A 20,592-nucleotide genomic window follows, 5' to 3' on the forward strand; every position below is an offset into this window, starting at 1 on the left:
TAGGCTCCAAACCACTGGGCCACCCTTCATCCCAGTAGGCTGAATAAATTATCTCAGGGTTCTTGGAGAGTTATTAACTATAACTGAGGTGTCTTGCCATATTGCTTTAGTTTTTGGCATTACCACAACAAAAGCAATATCACTGCTCTAAGGGATAACCATTGATTACCCTGTGGTAAACTGGAGAGCTCTCTTTAGCTAGCATTGCATTGTTGGCCTTGAGCCACAGTGACAGCCAATCATTTAGATAAATGCAAGTGAATTAAAAGGAGAGAAATCTTCCCTGTCTCAGCTCTGTCCTTGTCAACTTGGCAAAGTGCTAACTGCTGAGATGGTGTTCTGTTTAGACAGTACTTTATAAACATTAGTTTGGGTCCGCTAGGCTTTCTGCAAGAGGGATTCCTGAGGAAATAATTCCACCTGTCCTTTTTCTCTCCAAATCTCACCCTTGGGATGCAAGGTTCCACACTAGTGTAGGGTGTGGTGTATCTGACACCTCCCTGTGGTAGTTTAGTGAATCTTGCTAGTTAACGGTCTCATCAGGCATTGTTAGTGAGGTTATTCCCATTTAGCAGATGGGAAAACTGAGGCAGGGGACGGTTAAGTGACTTGGGTAAAGTTACTGAGGAAGTTAGTGTCAGGAGAGGGATTAGAATTCAGGAGTTCTTGAATTCACTTTAAATTTACTACTGATGTTGCTTTATAATAAACACTTTGATTATAGCTTGTTTGAATTTTTCTTCTTGACTATGTATGAAATCCTTATAATCTGTAATAGGGTGATCCCTTAAAAGCTGTGGCTCAGGGTTTATAATCTTCTTGAGTAGTGTACATGCACACATTCATGGAAGAAGGAAAAATGCAAGAGGTCATTGTTTTAATTAATGTCTTCCAATATCTGGAGAAGCAAGCCAATTGCTTCTACGTGTTTTTGCAAGCCTAGATATAATATTAATCACCTCCCTCTGTGAATGCCTACAGTTCTCCAAAAGGCATGTTATAACACACACAGCTATTAGCCTGAATTGTGTTTTCTAATATATTAGCCAAAACACAACAGCAAATTAAATTTCCATTTTAGCAAAAACCCAAGGGGAAAAATGATAAATAAAAAAATTATTCAGGAAATGTGCATTTTCTGGTGTTTAGTCAGATCAATTTAGTAGTGTGACAGGAAAATTTCAAAGTTAAAACAATACAGGATGTTAGATTATGCAAAAATATATAAATTCCCCTTATATTTTAATCATTCACATACATGTTAACACTCATAGTTTATTACAGAAATAACAGAATATTGAATTATGTGGGACCCAGAATCTCACAAACCTGCGGTCCAGGCTGTAAATTAGCTGAGGGGGAGAAAAATAAACGTTTTCCAAAATGTTCATGGGCATTTGCAATGAGTGTCTGTGTGAAACAAAAACCACTTTTCCTTTGAGATAGTTACAGTTCCCTTCTGTTGTAGGTATTTGTATGTACAAACACATTCTTCCTGAAGTTCAGTTCATGTTTCACCTACCTACTGTTTGCCTGGCTTCCAATTCATGTTCTTAAAGCATTTCCCTTATACTTATAAGGCATTCAGAAGGGAAGCTGGACTAAGAAGAAAGTAAAACTAGCTTTGCAGATGCCTTGCAGCTAAATGGGTTACGCGGTGGGCTGGTCGGCACGTTGGAGTATCTTTTCATCTCCAGAGATGTGAGTTAAAATACTGTATTTTGGACATAAGTAAAAGTGTCTGGCAACCCTATTTATTTGTATTGCAGTAGGACCAAAAGGCCCTAACTGAGATCAGGGCCTCATTATGCTAGCCACTATACATAAATATGTAAGAGACAGCCCACACTCTGAGGAGATTGCATGAAAAGACAAAGTGTGGGGAAAAGGAAACATTTGTGTTTCCATTTTATAGATGGGAGTCACAGAGAAACTGATTTGCCCAGTGTCCCATAGACGGTCTGAACTGAACCCAGGCTTCCTGAGTCCCTTGATAATGTCTTAACTACAAGATCATCATCCTTACTCTGTGGGGCAATTTGTAGAGACCATTCTGAACCCTTAGTGAATGTTTGTTCCCATCAGGAAACGCTCCATACATTGACCAGTGTCTGTTCAAGAGTGGTCTGGGGCTGGCAAGGCATAGTCCATTGGCAGACCAGCATGGGGAAGCTTGCATAGCACCTGCATGCACCATGCTTCCATCTGGTCAGTGTTGTTATTTTGTCGCATTCACAAGACCAATACTCTCCCTTAAAGCTCAGCTATACTGAATTTGGGCAGATTGAACTGGATGGCGTTTTTTTTATTACAGTAAAAGTTACCAGCCATGCTGCATACCCTTTGTATGCAGAGACATGGCCTGATCCAAAGCCACTTGAAGTCAGTGTGAATCTATCCATTTACCTAAACCGGCTTTGGAGCCAGGCCCTAAAAGAGGGCATTGGCCTTAAAATAGTTTAGCATGCAAATGCTAAGAAGATGAAACAAGAGACTGGATTAGGAATGTGAGGAGAGTCTTCACGGGTACGTCTACATTGCCATCAGAATTGTGTCTGCAGCACATGTAGACATAGCTGAGCTAGCTTTGATCTAGCAAGCTTAAAAATAGCAGTGAAGCCGTAGCAACAAGGGTGACAACACAGGCCAGCTGCTTGAGCACATCCCCAGGATCCTGAATGAAGTTGTACAGCATGTGTTGCCATCTGGGCTGCTGCAGCATCACTGTTGTGATGTGGGTTAGCTAAATCAAAGCTAGTTCAGGTATGTCTACGTGAGTTGCAGTTACACTTTTGATTGCACCGTAGACATGCTCTATGGCTTGGGAGAGACTAGTGGAAATAGTAGCAATTGCAGAAGAGTAGTATCCTTTTCTAGTCACGTCTCTTCTGCTTCAGCCAATGGTGCAGACTCAGGGAATAACTCGTGGTAGTCGCTTCCACTACCCGGTCACAGGCTTGAATCCAATCAATAGGGACAGATATTACTGAAAAACAGCTGTTTATTGTGAAATGAGTTGGAGATTATTCCAGGTCTTTGCATCATGAAAAACATCACAGCAATTGGCAATTGAACTTGGGTTTCACTTCAGCCCAAGCTGGCAACCTGCCTACTTTGCTGTGTGAATGCAGGCTAATCAAGGCCAAGTGCTGTTAGTTCTCCTATCCTATCCCAACTGGGCAGTACTTTTTGTCGAACTCCTCCCTTACTCTGCACTGCATTTTAACCCTTTGTTTGCCTGCTCCATTTCTGTTGCACTTCCTCAGCATTTAAACAGAGATGCCATCCAATAAATCTCTCTCCCGTGCTGCCCGATGGCCAGAAGCTGACACCAGCCTTATGGTAAAGCTGTGGTGTGACATCAGTAAGACCCACAAGAGCACTTCCACAGGAACCCAGGAAGGACAGACAAGTTCTCCCACAACACACTGCAAATGAATTCATAGGAGAGGCCCAGTTTAATGCATGACTAAGAACCATAGGATACCCTGCTAGAAATTCAACACAGCACAAGGGCTAGTTCTGAATGCAGTCTCATGGGTAGGGCTCTGCAGTAGGGATGCTCCACCCATGCCACTCTAGCCGAGGCTAATTCTGTGGTGGAGACATACCCTTCCAGTAGGTGATTCCAGGAGTACAGGGGGTTGCATCTGATTTGTGGACAAATATATATTTATATGGTGCCTATCACTGTAGCATCAGGGGCTTATTTACAAAGTTGATGGATATTAATGCTGTAATCACAATAGACTTCACTGTCAATTGCAAGTCAGTGGAAATTGTGTGTCCTGCTGCAGTGTCAGGAAAGAAGGGTGTCCAATGAGATCAAGGTCCTGACCATCTTCCCATTGAAGTCAATAGAAGCTTTGCCATTTATTTCAATGAGACCCGAACTGGAGCTCAGGACAGCCCCTTTACACCCATCACTTTGGTATCTGAACCACTGAGCAAGCACATTAAGAAATCGAGAGGGAAAAAGGTCCGGCATCCTTTTGTTGACTTATTCTCTTCCCTATTTCCTGCTCTATCCTCATTGAGCTACTTTCTGACTCAATGCCCAGCCTGCTGTGAAATAGGTATAATTAGTCATATGTAAGTGATGGGTTACTCAGGAAGTGCTGCTAATGAAATAACTTAGTGAACTTTGTACACGTATAAAGGTCAGGAAAAGTGACTAAGTTGCTACATACTATAATGAGTTACTGTTAGCAGGCACTGGCAAGATGAGAGGGGGAAAGTGTATAAGAAATTGTTGAAGTTAAGTGGCTTGAAATTTAATGTTGGGGAAAACATTTATACTTCAGATCATCTCTAAATCGACTATAGCGCCATTTTTAAGGGAAATGTTTAACTGCTGAACAAGTTTCCATTTTTAATATTGTTCTGAAACACTACCACCCTTTGATGGATAGGTCTTTACTACAGATTGTATATTTGGCATGAGAGAAATGCACACAAATGCCGTCTTAACTGTGCATAATGAGACCATAGCACTTACAACTCCTCAGCCAGTTCGTGCAGCGAGATTTTACATGTTCTAAACAATTAACGTGGATACTATTAATAATATGCACACTGAGCATTTATCTAGTGCCTTCCATCCAGGGATCTCGAAGGATCTACTACACCTGTGTGACTGTAGCGTTAATCTGAAGTCTCATTGCTTAAGTCACTTACAACTAGACAGGACGAGGCATTTGGGGATATACTGTGAGGCACAATCTAAATTTGTCACATGTACAGTGGTCCATAAACTCTTCAAACTTTAATGGCACAACAAACCCAGATCGTGATGGTAAAGCTGCACAAGTGCCTCCTAAAATGAGCACCTCACAGGTATCAAAGTTAGTTGCAGTTGAAAGGACTGCAACGGCAAGCTTGAAAACAAATTATGCTAATGGCTAGAATAAGCCTGATCCTGTCTAATTTTCAAGGCTCTGCAGGTTTTGACCTGACTAGTTCCTTTTCTTGTGCTATTTGCCTAGTGTTCTAAGGGGCCAAATCAACCCTCCACATGCACTGAGATCAGTGCAGGCATTGAAGTGGAAGTGCAAAGGCAGCTTTGCACCTCCTTATGCTGGGGTCAGCAGGAGCCACTTCAACTCCCAGTGCAGGTTAGAGCACCATTCCAGCAGTCAGAAGTAGGCAGGACAGGACACAGGGATGCCACTGTCACATTCTATCTCCCCCCCAAAATGCCCCTAACACATCCACTCTGCCAGGGCTCCTGGGGGCGTGGCACAGAGCCAACTGTGACAGCTCTGCACCTGCCAGGAACTCCCCTTTACTTCAGGGGAATTCCCCAGAGGACTGTTACAGCGGTTCAGTGGCCCAGTTAAGTTGGTATAAAGGCGCTACAATGCACCAGTGAATTTCTCCATATCTTTAGGCTGGCTGTGCTTCACTTTGAAAGGTAAGTATCTGATCTCCTGCCAGGTGGCCTAGTGGTAGTGCTCCTCGGTGTCTATATGGGAGATCTAGTTTTGAGACCTGTTCTGATTATTTCTGTCCTTGAGGATTCAGTGAGCAGAACAACAAAACTATCACAAGTCCACAGCCTTGCTGCCGTGAGCTACGATATTGTCGCATCTCATAAGCTAAGCAAAACTGGCCTTCATCAGTTCTCAGATGAGAAACCTCAAAGGGATAAAAAGAGTCTATGTTATATGTGTATCAGACTGCAGCAGCTATTCGCCCTGCCATTTCTATTTAAGCTTCACAGTCATCACTTTTTTTCTTAAAAAACCAAACACAGTTGCATGCAAAAATGACTTTGGTTTGTTAAAATGAAGAACCTACATAAATAAAAGGCAGGGAGTGAAGGATATTACAGCAACGCCAACTTGCACCCCTAGGAGCGTTCATTACAACATTACACAATACGTACACAGGCATGCAAAAGGTTACCTATATGCACCAAAACTTATCTTTTAACAAGTGTCGCTCCTTATGTATCATTAATGAATAGTATATCACATTACCCAGCTTTGTGTGAGCATTTATTAGTGTTTGTTGTTATTATTTATTTATGTCAACCAAGTATGGCGCCCCATTGTATTTGCGTTGTACAGACAGAGTAGCAGACAGCACCTGCCTTGAAGAGTTTATAATCTAAATTGACAAAATAGACTCAGCGTGGCAGAGGGGGTATAACACAGAAGCAGAGTGATCTATATGATGGACTATAATGAAAGCTTTTGTCATAGGACTCAATCTTGTGAGGTGCCAATTGCTTCCTGTGGGAGTTCAGCACCAATGAACACCCATTGTATCTCGCATCTATTTACCACTCACAGGATCAGGCCCATAATCCACATGATCAAGGAGACAGTTAACATTGCTGTGGAGCCTTCAATGCTAAATGCACCGACTCTGGCCAAACTTTCCTCTCCCCACTCTCCCTAGTTGTGGTTGCATGGTGTGCCATGTTCTAGTTGTTATTCTCTTTCCCAGACGTTTCATACTGTATGTCTGTGTTCCTGTGTTTATGTAAGGCTTCCTTCATGAGGCTTCCTATGTTAATCTCTTCACCAACAAAGTACTGGCATGTATTTGTGCTGGCACAGTTGTCTCTTGTTTTGTATTTGTCTGAGTTCAATTGCAAGCTCGTTGGGAAAGGACCTTGTCCTTCTGTGTTTGGTAAAGCAGCACGTACGCTCGTCATGCTGCATACGTAAAGTACTTTGACATCTTTTGGAACAAAAGGTACTACACTAATGTATTATATTCAGCACAGAACATTTTCTTAATACTATATTAACATAATTTATTTTACCTGTACTGTATTGCAAAAGACAAGAGATATTAGTCCTATGTGACAACGTGAAAATTGTACCGTGATTGCATTGCAATCATATTTCTCCTACAGCGAGGCTGTGTTTGTAGGAGTCCTGCTCCCTTTGAAGTCAGTAGGAGTCTTTCCGCTATCATAATGAGAGTTGGATTGGGCCCACTGAACCCAGTCCTGCAAACCATTGTATACCCGAGTAGCTTTTTGCAAGTGAGTAGTCCTATTGATTTAAATAGGATTACTCATATGTATAAAGTTATTCATTAAGAGTCTGCAGGATTGGGGACATAGTTTGTAAGACTTTAGTGCCTTGACTCTTTAGATTAGTTGCATCTATTTGTTCTGCAAATGGGAAGTGTGCTTTCTGAGCCATGCCCTCTGACTTCTAAACTGAAATGTTTGAATCATTGCTATGGGAAGAAGGAAGGAATATTGCCTCCTGCTGCCACTTCCCCTACACAGCTCCAGGAGCAGCTCTGATGTGAGCCAGCAGTGCTCTGAGCACCTGCTGTCCAGTCTGTGATGCAGCTGCTCAGTACCACCCCTACTGGCCACCTGGTGCATCCCTCTGGTTGCCCCATTCCTTATCTGTAAGAGCCCAGTTGGTTCTGCCTGTGCCTAGAGGAGCACTAATCAGAGGAAGGTTCCTCTCCCTCATATAGCTTACAAGAGGGAAAAAGAAGAAAAAACTGTGAACCAACAACCAGTTACAACTCCCTCCCTTTCTGCTACAGTCCCAGCACAGATTAAAGCTCTAGGGGCTGCTCTAACTTATGCCAGCTGGCTACGGTCCCTAAGGAACATAAACCTATTGTGGATAATCTGAATGCAGCACATTCCAGCCACTTTCCGTCCCTGTGCTGTGTTGCAGAAGCTGCAAGGAGGAGCTGGCTCTCACTGCCTTCTGGGAACTTGCAACTGGTTGGGAGTTGAAGTGCTCCCTTTCACAGTGCCTGAGAAGCACAAACAAAGATGAACAGGACAGAGCATGTGGCCCCAAGTACTGAGCATGGCCCCATGAACTGTTTGAAATAACTTGTCCAGCCTTGAGGCTGAAAGGTTGGACATGACTCCTTTACATCTTTCCTAATGAAAAAGAAGCTTTTAAAAATGTTTGAGTTTTAATAAGGGTAACTTGAAATTATGTTTTCATTGTGTTGTACGATACCATGGGGAAATAGAAAAGAGATGGGGAAATTTTTTCATAAATATTTTTAATAAGAGTGTGCTATCATGGACGTTTATTTATTGTGCCCATAAAATCTCAGCTATAAGGCTGAACAGTTTTTTGCATGTTATAAAGTGTATTATTTGGTGAGTCTCATCAGTTGTACTTGGTGCTGTACAAAATGCAGAGGAAAAAGACAAGCCCTGCCCCAAGCATCTTACAGACTCTAACAGCCTTGGATGCACAGGGGATTTCACTCATCAGTAACCAGCCATCAGTGTAGCAGGTGGAAACCCAGTAGACAGGCCAAGCCATGATTTACACCAGTGCAGTTTATTCAAGTAAGGGTAAATTGCCCTGGCACCAGTCATGGCTTGTAGTGGCTTACTCTTCCTATGCTAGGGGCATGCATCAGTGACTGGCCATCCCCACCTGAAATTCCTAGGGACAATCAGACCCCTGTGGATGGCTCCCTGTGCCCATGCAGAAACCCACTGAAAGCAATGGATGATGTAGGGATTAAGCTATGCGTGATTTCACAGGATGAAAGATATTACCCTAAAATAACAGATGTAGACATCTGCCTTCCTCAGCAGACCTGGCTTGATGGGGGGCTGTGTGTGTATGCATTTTCTTTACAGGCCTGCCTGTGTGGGTGGCGATGTCTCTGCAGGCTTCTCTTGTTGATGTTAGTGAGTGCTGGTGGTGATATGCTGACCCATCTGTGTGTCCATGTTGGGGAGGGGAGTTTCTCAGGCCTCTCTTTGTGTTTGGAGGGATGAAAACCTCTGCAGACCCGTGTCTACCTAAAGGGGTAAGAATCTGTGTGGGGAAGGGTTCTCTACCACTGGGGATATGTGTGTGTGTGTGGGGTCTCTAGCCCCTCTGTGTGTAGGGGGAGTGTCAGTGTCAGGCTTGCATTGGGGGTCTTGGAAGCAGGCTTGGGGGTCCCTAGACCCTCTTTCTGCATGGGTGCGGGTCTTGGAGGCTGGCTTGGAGGGGGTCTCTAGCCCCACTGTGTGTGTGGGGGGGGTCTTGGTGGCAGACTCAGAGGGGATCTCTAGACCCATTTTATGTATGGGGTGTCGGTGACAGGCTCTGGGGGTGTCTCTAGCTCCACTATACGTGGAGCAGAATGTCAGAGGCAGGCTCGGAGGGGGTCTCTAGACCCACTGTGTGTGTAGGGGATGTCGGTGGCAGGCTTGGAGGGGGATCTCTATCCCCACTGTGCGTACAGGGTATCAGTGACAGGCTCGGGGGGGATCTCTAGACCCACTGTGTGTGTAGGGGATGTCAGAGGCAGGCTCGGAGGGGGTCTCTAGACCCACTGTGGGTGTAGGGGATGTCGGTGGCAGGCTCGGAGGGGGATCTCTATCCCCACTGTGTGTACAGGGTATCAGTGACAGGCTCGGGGGGATCTCTAGCCCTACTGTGTATGTAGGGGGTGTTGGTGTCAAGCTTGGGGCGGTGTCTCTAGCCCCACTGTGGGTGTAGGGGATGTCGGTGGCAGGTTCAGAGCAGAGGGGGTCTCTAGCCCCACTGTGTGTGTAGGGCACGGGTGGACAAACTATGGCCTGTGGGCCATTTTAATCTGGCCTGCGAGATCTCGCTGGGGAGCGGGGTCTGGGGCTTGCCCTACTCTGGCGCTCCAGCTTGGGAGCGGGGTTGGGGGCTGCGCCACGCGGCTCCGGGAAGCAGCTGCATGGCCCCGCTCTGACTCCTATGTGCTCCAATGGCCCCCTGCGGGACTCCAATGGGAGCTGCAGGGGCAGTGCCTGCGGCCGGGGCAGCATGCAGAGCCGCCTGGCTGCACCTCCATGTAGGTGCCAGAGAATAGACATGCCGCTGCTTCCGGGAGCTGCTTGAGGTAAGCACCGCCTGCACCCCTGAGCCTCTCCCCACGCGCCAACCCCCTGTCCCAGCCCTGATTCCCCCTCCCACCCTCCAAACCCCTGGATCCAAGCACAGAGCACCCTCCTACATGCCAAACACCTTATCCCCAGTCCCACCCCAGAGCCCTCACCCCCCCACACCCTACTCCTGTGCCCTAGCCTGGAGCTCCCTCCCACACCCTGAATTCATTTCTGACCCCACCCTGGACCCCGGACCCCCAACTAGAGCCTTCACCCCCTCCCACACCCCAACCCCAATTTTGTGAGCATTCATGGTTCACCAAACAATTTCTATTCCCAGATGTCCCTCACATCAAAAAGTTTGCCCACCCCTGGTGTAGGGGGTGCTGGTGTCAGGCTTAGGGGGGTGTCTCTATCCCCACTACGTGTGGGGGGATCTCAGAGGCAGGCTTGGGGGGGTCTCTAGCCCCACTGTGTGTGTATGGGATGCTGGTGGCAGGCTCGGGGGAGGTTCTCTAGCCTCACTGTGTGTGTATGGGGTGTCGGTGGGAAGTTCGGGGTGGGGTCCTCTAATTCCACTATGTGTATGAAGTGTCGGTGACAGGCTGGGGGGGTCTCTCGCCCCACCGTTTTGTATGGGGTGCCGGTGGCAGGCTCGGGGGGGGGCCTCTAGCCCCGCTGGGTGCACGGGGTGCCGGTGGTGGCAGGCTCGGGATGGGGGGGGTCTCTCGCCCCGCTGGGTGCACGGGGTGCCGGTGGCGGGCTCGGGGCGGGGGGGGGTCTCTCACCCCGCTGGGTACACGGGGTGCCGGTGGCAGGCTCGGGGTGGGGTGGTCTCTCGCCCCGCTGGGTGCACGGGGTGCCGGTGGCAGGGGCGGGGTGGGGGGGGTCTCTCGCCCCGCTGGGTGCACGGGGTGCCGGTGGCAGGGTGGGGGTGGGGGGGTCTCTCGCCCCGCTGGGTGCATGGGGTGCCGGTGGCAGGCTCGGGGTAGGGGGGTCTCTCGCCCCGCTGGGTGCACGGGGTGCCGGTGGCAGGCTCGGGGTGGGGGGGGTCTCTCGCCCCGCTGGGTGCTCGGGGTGCCGGTGGTGGGTGGTTCCGGGTGGTGGGGGGTCTCTCGCCCCGCTGGGTGCACGGGGTGCCGGTGGCAGGCTCGGGGTGGGGGGGGTCTCTCGCCCCGCTGGGTGCACGGGGTGCCGGTGGCAGGCTCGGCTGGGGGGGGGAGTCTCGCCCCGCTGGGTACACGGGGTGCCGGTGGCAGGCTCGGGGTGGGGGGGTCTCTCGCCCCGCTGGGTACACGGGGTGCCGGTGGCAGGCTCGGGGCGGGGGGGGGTCTCATGCCCCGCTGGGTACACGGGGTGCCGGTGGCAGGCTCGGGGCGGGGGGGGGTCTCTCGCCCCGCTGGGTACACGGGGTGCCGGCGGCAGGCTCGGGGCGGGGGGGGTCTCTCGCCCCGCTGGGTACACGGGGTGCCGGTGGCAGGCTCGGGGTGGGGGGGTCTCTCGCCCCGCTGGGTGCACGGCCCGGGGTGCCGGTGGCAGGCTCGGGGTGGGGGGGTCTCTCGCCCCGCTGGGTGCACGGGGTGCCGGTGGCAGGCTCGGGGTGGGGGGGTCTCTCGCCCCGCTGGGTGCACGGGGTGCCGGCGGCAGGCTCGGGGCGGGGGGGGTCTCTCGCCCCGCTGGGTGCACGGCCCGGGGTGCCGGTGGCAGGCGCAGGGACCCCGCAGCCTGGCCCCGCCCCGAGCGCTCTGCAGGCCGCGCTGTGTCGCCGCGGGCCGGGCGCAGGGGGGCTCGTCCCCAGCCCGCCCCGCACACAGCCCCACACGTGAGACTCCGGCCCCCTCCCAGCTGATTGCTCAGCTGACCCAGCCGGCGATGGGGGCCGGGCGGCGGCGAGGCCTCTGAGTGGTGCGACGCCGGGCTGGGCCCCGCCCGCCCCCTCCCAGCGCTCGGCGAGGAGCGAGCCGCCCGCCCGCAGCCTGCGTGGTCAGAGCCGACGCCGAGCCCGTCCCCTCCGCAGGCCCCGCCGCCTGCCCTATGCGCTGAGCCCGCGCTGCGCCTCCCCCCAGCTCTGCGCTACCCGCTGCGGGGGCTGAACCGCCGGCCCGGACTGCGACAGCGGCCGCCGCCATGGAGCTCACCGGCGAGAAGAAAAGGTACCGCGGCCCGCTCTGCCCTCAGCCGCCCGCCGCGACCCGCCACCTCCGGGCCTTCGCCTTCCTCTCCCTCAGCAGCAGCCCGCGGGGCTTCCCATCCTCCTCGGGCCTGCGCCGCCCCCCCGGGGCAGCCGCCTCGTACTGCCGCCCTCTCCCCCCCCCACGGCCTGCCCGGGGGCTTGGGGACCCTTCTGCCCTTGGACCCGGGGATCCATCCCTCCACTCCCTGTCCCAGGCCCCCTTCTCCCCCCCCCGTTATACTCCCTCTTCCCCCCCCCCGGGGGCTCCCCTCTTCCCCTCACCCAACCCCACTCCCAGCCCCCCGGAGAGCGCTGCACTCTCGCTTCTCCTCCTCCCCACGGTCCACGTCGCCATTTTGTGGGGGGGGAGGGAGGGCAGTGCAGAACCTGGATCTCAGAAAATTAATCCCCAGGCTTTGCGCGGGGAGCTTGTGCCAGGTCTGTTCAACGTAACTCCGTCTCCAAGATAATTTATTAACACCAGCGACGCTTAATGCCTAGGCCCCGTGGAATTCAGTGTCCTGAGCTGCTGTTTCCCTGCCACACGGTGCACTACCCAACTTAACAAAAACCCACCCTTGTGCAGCTCTGGGCTTGGAATAAGTAGGGCCTGACTTGCCGTTGATTAAATGGGATGTATGTTCACCTGATGTCGTGACTCTACTGTGTGTAGTTTGTTAATATGGGAGTGTAATAGTGTTAGGATGAGAAGAGGGGGTGGCTTCGTCTGTAGACTTGTGTTAATAAGAACACTGCTCTTGTTCACAGCTCTTTACAGTCTGTCAGAAAATAGATACAAACCAGATTAATGAAGGAGGAACAGTTAAAGGCAGCAGAAACGAAAATACGCAGCTATATAGTAGCTATTTCAAAAGTTGAGGGATTTTTAAAGCCAGATTGGGAGGGAAGAGAATGTCTGTGTATGCTTAGAAAATAACACAGTATCTTTTTTAAAAGTACAAGTGTGATTAGATGTTCTGATACTAAAAACAACTCCAGAGTGCTGTTTGTACTGGAAAGGATGTGTGAACAATGAACTGTGACGTCTTTTTTAGGCATCTTCTGCAGTTTTGGTTTCTATAATTGACTGTTTTTTGTTGGGGAGGGAGGAAGAGTGGAGATTCTTAAAATGTTGAACCCATAAGTAAAAAATTCCTCTTCAAGATGCTGATCCTGTAGAAAAGAGAGTTTACTGAACGATATATGTTCCAAAATGTAAATAACTTTCTTCTCTAAGAATTTTTTATTCAGAATCAAAAGGGGAAATGAAAGCTTCAAGAAATAGACCTTATTATATGGTGAAGGTGTAGAGTTTGCTGAGGAGTATTTTGGTGATCAGGTTTTTAGATTAGACAAACTCCACCAATGCATTTTGTGGAGGGATTAATTTAATCTAAATCTGCAGAAGGCAGAGTATGTTTATATTGTTGATACATTTTTTGAGATTTGTTATCTTGGTCTTTGTATCAGCGAATCATCTGAGTAGGTCAAATGAGATAAAGAGATAAAATGCTTTACTATTTAAATGATACTGGAAATAGACACATAAAATATGTTTGTGGCTGAACTAGCTTTTTCTGGTGGATATTGATTTTGTGCAGTTAGAGGTTGCAAATATTGTGTGAAAATACCAAGCAATTTACCTGTGGGGAAGTGCTACCTTTGCACCAATTGCAATTTGTTTCAGTTTTAAACAAACAGAAAAAGTCTTGTGTAGCAAAATGCCTACAAGTAGGGTACGTATGGGTGGTGCTCATTCTAAACCAATGTGTTCTATTCAGTGCTAATAACACTCAGGAAGCCTCAGAAAATGTTGCACCATAAGTAAATGACCTTTTCTTTACTGAGCTTGACCCAGTTTAAAGGCTGGTCTGGAAAAGGTTTTGGGGATTCAGTTTTTGTAGTCCCCTCATTCTGTGTCTGTGACTGTTATTTTTCTAACCATCCTCTTTTATTTGGCAACTTTTTCTCGTTTTCCTGCTGCTGCTGGATGTGATCTGCCATTTTATTTTATTTTATTTTTTTTTGGATGTAAGAATCAGTGTACATAGAAGGGAGGGGATAAACTAAAGGTGAAGCTCAAGAATGAGAATTTATTGGCTGCTGCTTCCTGAAGACCTGCTTCAGTATGGGAAGAACTTTGAATCTTTCTGTGAAATTGTATTAACTCTAAAGTACTGTGGAGTATGTTTTTTTGTTTGAAAAAGAAACAGTATAAAATTGATGATGATGTAAATGCATAGAACAAAGATGTGGGTAGGCAAAAAAGGAAGGACATGAGTTGACATTCATGCAACATGGAGCAGAGAACTTGTTGAAAGTCTGTGTTACTTGAGAGGCAAGGTGGGTGAGGTCATATATTTTATTGTGCCAACTTCTGTTGGTGGAAGAGGCAAGCTTTCAAGCTACACAGAGCTCTTCTTCACCCACCTTGTCTCGCTAATATCCGGGGACCAACATGGCTACAATACTGCAAACATCAAGTGATACTTAACAGTCGCAAATTGTTTGAGGTGGGTTTAGGTTTGAGTGTGTGTATTAAAGGATTCTTTGAAACCAATTCTTTCCATTTTCCAGTAATGTTTTCTTGAAGCTTCAGAAATGCAACATTTTAGCCAAAGCTTTAGTGATGAAGACTCACTACAGTTTAATTTTCTACTCTCATACATTCATTTAGTTGAATCCCTCTTATTTTACACCACATGAACATTGATATTTATTTTTAGCTTTGTTAAAGTTTCTCTCAGATTTGGGGACACAACATAAATCCTGGGGTGGTTTCCATCTTTTTTTTTTCCCCCTGAATGTTTAAAACAGAACTAAATTTTGTAATTTTTAGCAAAGTAAGAATTTGGATAAAAGTTGGTATTTGTCATAGAGCAGAAAAAAGTTGCAATACTAGAAATACAGAAGCAGCAAAGATTGGGAAACAATCTTACTTGACAATTTACTCTGCAATTTAATGTAAAAATAAAGGAATCTTTAACACTTGGGTACATCCAATTCATGAGTATTGCAAGAGGATATAAAGTGAGGCTGCTTGTCTGCTAGTTGAGTGTGCTGTGAAGTCCTGAACTTAATTATAGGTATATGAAGAATGAAAAAGAGAAGCTGTATGTAAATGTAGATCAGTGATGATAGTAATTTTAAATGTGAATTGGTGGCTTATGGACTGACCTACTGACTCATGGAAAACTTTGAAAGACACTTAAAGGCCATTCTGCTTTATGTAGCTCAAAACTTCTGTAGTTCTAGTTTCATTCCTTATGGACATTGAGCCCAGTATAATTAGCAAACTGACACATTACTGACAATTATTTGGGTTTTACCTCTTCCCTTGCAGTTAAACCATCTTCAGTACAGGCTCACGGAAGCATGTTGCCACTTGTGCCTTATGGGGAGAAACAGGGTCTCTGAAAGGGGTTTTTGTTGTTGGTTGTAATTCTTTTGGGTTTTTGTTAAACAGGATAATACCAATATGCTTTTACTTTATTTCCAAATATGGTCTCTTACTCTACTATTAGTTCTTTGGTGTGAATCTGGCCCAAACCAAAAGTAATCCAGCCTAAAAGGATAGTGTACGCTACAGTAAAGATTGACCCCCCCAACAAATTTTTATAAATGGGGTACAAATGCTTGGTGCTACCAACAGAGTTTTTCCTCTGTTGCCATGATGTGAATGCTCACCATTAGCAGCATGACACTTGCGCCATCTTAAGTGTATCTTAATATTGTTAAAGATATGCTGCTTGTGATTACACATACTAGAAAAGGAAACTAAATAAGAACTCTGTCATCTTCTTTCTTGATACTATAACACATATTTCCTGAGTATTCAATAACTTTTGGAGTAAATTGTTACTTCTGTTTTAAATATTATCTATTATGGGTACCATACAGGAGAATTTTAAGAGGTAATCTCAAGTGTTCAGTATGCCTCATATACCAGTAGTTTACATGTCTATAATGCAACACTCATATTTGTTTTTCTGGTATCATTAAAACTTCAATTATGGTCTGCATGTTTAATTCTTAGCTGGGACTTAAAAACTTGACTAGACATCCATTATTCCATTCCAGTATGAGACAGGAGGGTGGCTTCTCATCAGGTTTTGCTGCTGGAGACCCCAAGTTTCAAGGCCAACATGTACATAAATTGTGGGGGAGACAGTTTTGCTGAGGCTATTCCAGCATATTGTCTCTGGAACCTGCTTGTGGTTTCCACTGACTTGTGTACATCATTGACTTTTTGTGCTTAAAAAAAAAAAAAAAATTCTCACTGTTTTCACTGATTCAGCTCTGCCAATGTGAGCAGTGGTGGGAAACTCAGCCAGAAAGGCTAATCTATGTCATGGATATCAATTGCTGATTAGTAAAAGTCTGAAAAATTTGAAGTTGCACTTCCCGAGGTGTTGTGAGGGGGAGAGGGAGCTTTTCTGTCTTTTTCCATAGATACTTCCTGTTTCTGCAATGGGGGGGAATGGTCTCCATTGTGTTACCTTTTTAATCAGCAATGTTTTGTATGGCACGTCAGAGTAATTAGCTCGTGTATCCATTTCTGCGGCTTCTCATTTCTTTACTAAGTATGCATAGCATGATAGGCACAAGGTTTTGAATACCATCAATAACAATTATCAGACTTCTGTTAATTTTACTTTTTTTTTTTTGATGTTTAACAAAGTTATGAGTAACAGAAGTGGCACACTGGAGCAATCTGTATCTAAGATTTGGAAAAGGACTAGCTTTCAAACAATAAGATAATGTAAAATTATCTTCAAGTGCAAGGGCTAGAAACTTTTTGGTAAATGATAGACAATCAACATTTGCAGAATCTAAACTAAGTACTGTTGCTAGCTAGCTAGGGTAAGCCTCTGTCTTGCCTGGGTCCAGCTGATTTACCAAGTCCTGCTTCTGAATAGGGAACATCTAATTAAAACAAGCATTGCTTAATTTTTTTACATTGTTCTCTTTGTGGGGATATTTCCTATATAATTTTATCCTAAATGAGAAAATAACTACCGGTAATTTTAAATTGTCACCTGTAACTTTCAAAGGGAAAATAGGCAAATGTTCTTTAAAAAAAATCTATAAAGAAGGCATGAAAAGTGTTCAATTTGTAAAATTTTGTGTGATTTTTACACATTATAAATCCAGCCTTCTTTTCTTTTGACTGCTACATGGTGACTGGAGAACTAGTGAAATTGATATCCTAAGAGTAAAAAGACAGAAAACTGAACAGTTGGAAGGAGAAGTGATTTTTGTAGTCACTTATTGTTTACAATTTAACACATTTAATTTCACTTGGCTAATGAGCATTCTGGATAAAGGATTTCATTAAAGATTCAGCACCCTTGCCCTGTGGTAAACTGTTCTGAAAAAAATATTCTGGGACCGCTCTCCATGTGAACACTCATATGCTGGAATAAGTGACTTCACAGAGGGAGCTATTGTGAAATATTTTATTCCAGTTAATTTCCCTATCCCCTGAGAGTCAGCCCGCCAGTTCATATGCCCTGGTCCACCAAAAGTCTTCCTGAAAAACCAGGGGAATACCAGACTTGAAATTCCTGTTACTTCTGAGGATGGAAAAAGGGCAGCGCAAGCACAATGCCATTCCTTGCCCCCTCCATTTTTTTTTAAAAGAAAAATCTGCCTTTACACATTTCTAGATCCTTGTCTGAGAGGAATATTTCTCCCTCAACTTGGCTGCAAACAAAAGGGAGAGGAGTGGGGAACAGTTTTGTGACTGCTGGTTGGTCAGAATCTGCCTGCTACTGAGAGAAGGCAAGTCAGAGATATGCAGCTACTGAAGCCTTGTTTTAAAACTTTCTGGTGTGGCTCAAGCAGTGATGATAGTGGGAGAGCTAGCATAGGTAGTGTGAGAGTGAAAGTAGGTGTTTTAATTTCCATGCTGTCTGGGCCTGCTCTGATGCAGTTGAAATACCAGCAACTGGTCTGCACTAGATGACAGCTATTGCTATCACCAGTGAAGCTGTAATAATGGTGGGAAACTTTAAGGAAAAATCTAGTGTAGACAAGGCCTGATAAGCCAAGTTGTCAGCTGGTACGCAACAGGCATACAGCAGCAGGGTGCGGTGGTAAGAGTCTGTTATCCCAAGGATACCCAATATTACTGCAACCTCCTTTAGCATGCTGCTCTTTCTTCTGTCTCCTCTCTGTCATTTTTCAGGATGCATCCAGTCACTGCTCGGGGGTGGGGGTAAGGAGCTGATACTGTTATCATGGTTTGAGGGAATTAATTAGCTCTTGGCTATTAATTAGCTCTTGGCTCAATACTAGGGCTCTTTGTGAGGTGAAAGATGATACCCTTCCCTCATTGCACTGCCCATTGTTTTATGAGAAATGGTGAGCGTTCTGTCTAGTAAGAGCTTATCTCAGCTAGGGTAAAAGGTGTATTTTTAAAACACTTTAGCTAAAGTAAGTGTTTTAAAAAGACACATTTTATGCCAGACTAGACAAGACCTGAGAAATTCTCATACTTTCTTCTCAGCCCATTGTTGATGAAAGAGGGAGACCTTGGTGCTAGTGTGAATGGGACTGATGTCAGTGATGCAACAGCATCCGCTTGTTCACTGGTGCTTGCAGCTTCCTCCTTTGGATGATTTGAGGGGAACCTTAGACCTTTTGTTTCCTGTGTTTAGTTAGTTGGATTAGGTATAGAAGTTGATAAGTCTTTCTAGAACATTGAGACCGTTGGTAACATTCATTTCTTCCAAGCAAGTATGTATTCATCAGTAGAAACTGTCATTAACTGTTTACTGCTTGTTTGAAACTGTTATCCTTTTTGAGGCTGTCAGGAACCTAAAGTGTTAGTTTTTTTGACCTTGAGACTTTGAAAACTTCTGTTTAGTCTTTTCTGATCATAATTACAGAGAGTGGACTAACTTTTTTGAATGCCCTTTGTACTTGCTTAACCAGGGCATATTTAGGGAGCTGAGATTAGTTTAATACCACTACCACACTCATTTTAGAAGGCTGGATTTAAACCCAGAAAATCATGTCAACCAGATTTTCACCCTAAGAAGAATAATCAAAAAGTGTCAAATGGCAAAAATCAGTAGTCATATATTTCAAGAAAGCATTTGATGCATTTATTGCAATTCATTTGGGAACATCTTTAAGTGTTATGGTATGCAGCTTAACAACAGTATAGAAGATCTATTTTGTGCTGAAATAGCTCATCTAAATGACAGCTCAACCAACATGCAAATAAAGACCAGCACTGCAAAAAAGATGGGGTTAATAATCAGTTATGGGGTGAGGGGAAATCAAATGAGAATCCCAGCAACTTCCAACTCAGGCATTACTTTAGAAGGCAGAGGAATAGAAAGAAGTGAGTTGAGTCACATACATTGGCAGTAACATGCTTGCAAGCCAGTGGCGATGGCCATACGGAAATGTCACAAATTGGTAAGGTGGCAGCTGAAGTTTCCAGCTTAAACAAGATTTGGTCATCAAAAGTCTACAACTTAAAAGACCAGACTACAAATGTTGAGCTCAAATATTATTTGTCTTAATGCATGGAAATCCACCAAAGGTACAGGCAAGTGTTTAAATGCCTTAGAAAAATACCAGATATCAAATGGAATGAATTTATAACATATGCCGAGATTTATCAGAGCATTCAACAGCTCATTATCTCTAAAGTGATCTAGAAAAGAAGATGGAATTATTTGGCATATGTGTTAGGAATGAAGCCAGAGCATCTGTCGTGGCAGGTGTGCTCTTGGGCAGCTGGAGGACCACTGAAAGAATCCCTCCAAATACTACTCAGGGAGGGAAAACTTCTGGAACTTGACACACAGAACATGCAATGAGCAGTCGAGGACAGACAAGGATAGTAGAGTGGTGTTTGTGATCGAAGTGATGTCTGGATTCTTCCCAGGCTGTCGGATTACAGATTTTATCTTCCAAGAACCAGCGTGATTTGGCCTACCATAAAAATGCTATTTATAATGTTATAGGTAGGATTTTTTTCAGTTTTGAAAGAGTAGCATTTGAAAACCATTAGAAATGGAGGAATTATATTAATATGAATGTATTCCAGAAGTCTCTCTTTAAATACTGTTTGCGTAAATCACAAACCCCCAAATTCTGTAGGGTTCTTTGTGGAGCCAGATCCCCCAGCTGATGGAGCTATGCCAATTTACACTGAAGCTATGTGAGTTTACACCAACCTGAAGATCTGGCCCAAGGTATTTTGCTCAAAATAAGTGAGCTGATAAAGATGAACGCCTCATCGGATGTATACCTATACAATATCTGACCTGTATTTGTTTCCTTTTGTTGAAGTCTATAATATCCAGACTTATAGTGGCAGTGTCCTCCATTTTGATATCTGCAACCTTTACATTGATATAAATGAGACATTTTAAACTGCCCTGCTGGCACTGGAAATCTGACCTTTCAAGAATATCACTCTATGAGTAGCTCTTAGGAGAGTAAAGATAGTCATTAAACTTGATTTATATTGCAAACTGACTAGATTTATTTCAAACCTCATGGAGATTTAAACATTTGGCCAAGTGCGGCTTCATGTTTTCATCCTACAGATAATAGCTGTTAATAATCATTTATTATGTATGTA

The 20,592-nt window shown here is 45.6% G+C and overlaps 1 protein-coding gene across 2 annotated transcripts in view; it reads left to right on the top strand.

The window, feature by feature from the left end:
- Positions 1-11,780: 11,780 nt before the first annotated feature.
- The window catches only part of HIF1A (hypoxia inducible factor 1 subunit alpha), a 47,514-nt gene continuing 38,702 nt past the window's right edge, over positions 11,781-20,592 (top strand). The window contains exon 1 of one of the 2 annotated variants that reach the window (XM_045015029.1): positions 11,781-11,964. In XM_045015029.1, coding sequence (XP_044870964.1) covers positions 11,939-11,964 — 26 coding nt within the window. In that variant the 5' untranslated portion in view covers positions 11,781-11,938. Of the gene's footprint in view, positions 11,965-12,603; positions 12,621-20,592 lie in introns of those variants that run through there. The other variant, XM_045015031.1, reaches the window with a different exon arrangement.

This window comes from Mauremys mutica, chromosome 4, assembly GCF_020497125.1.
Source record: "Mauremys mutica isolate MM-2020 ecotype Southern chromosome 4, ASM2049712v1, whole genome shotgun sequence".
NCBI lineage: Eukaryota > Metazoa > Chordata > Testudines > Geoemydidae > Mauremys > Mauremys mutica.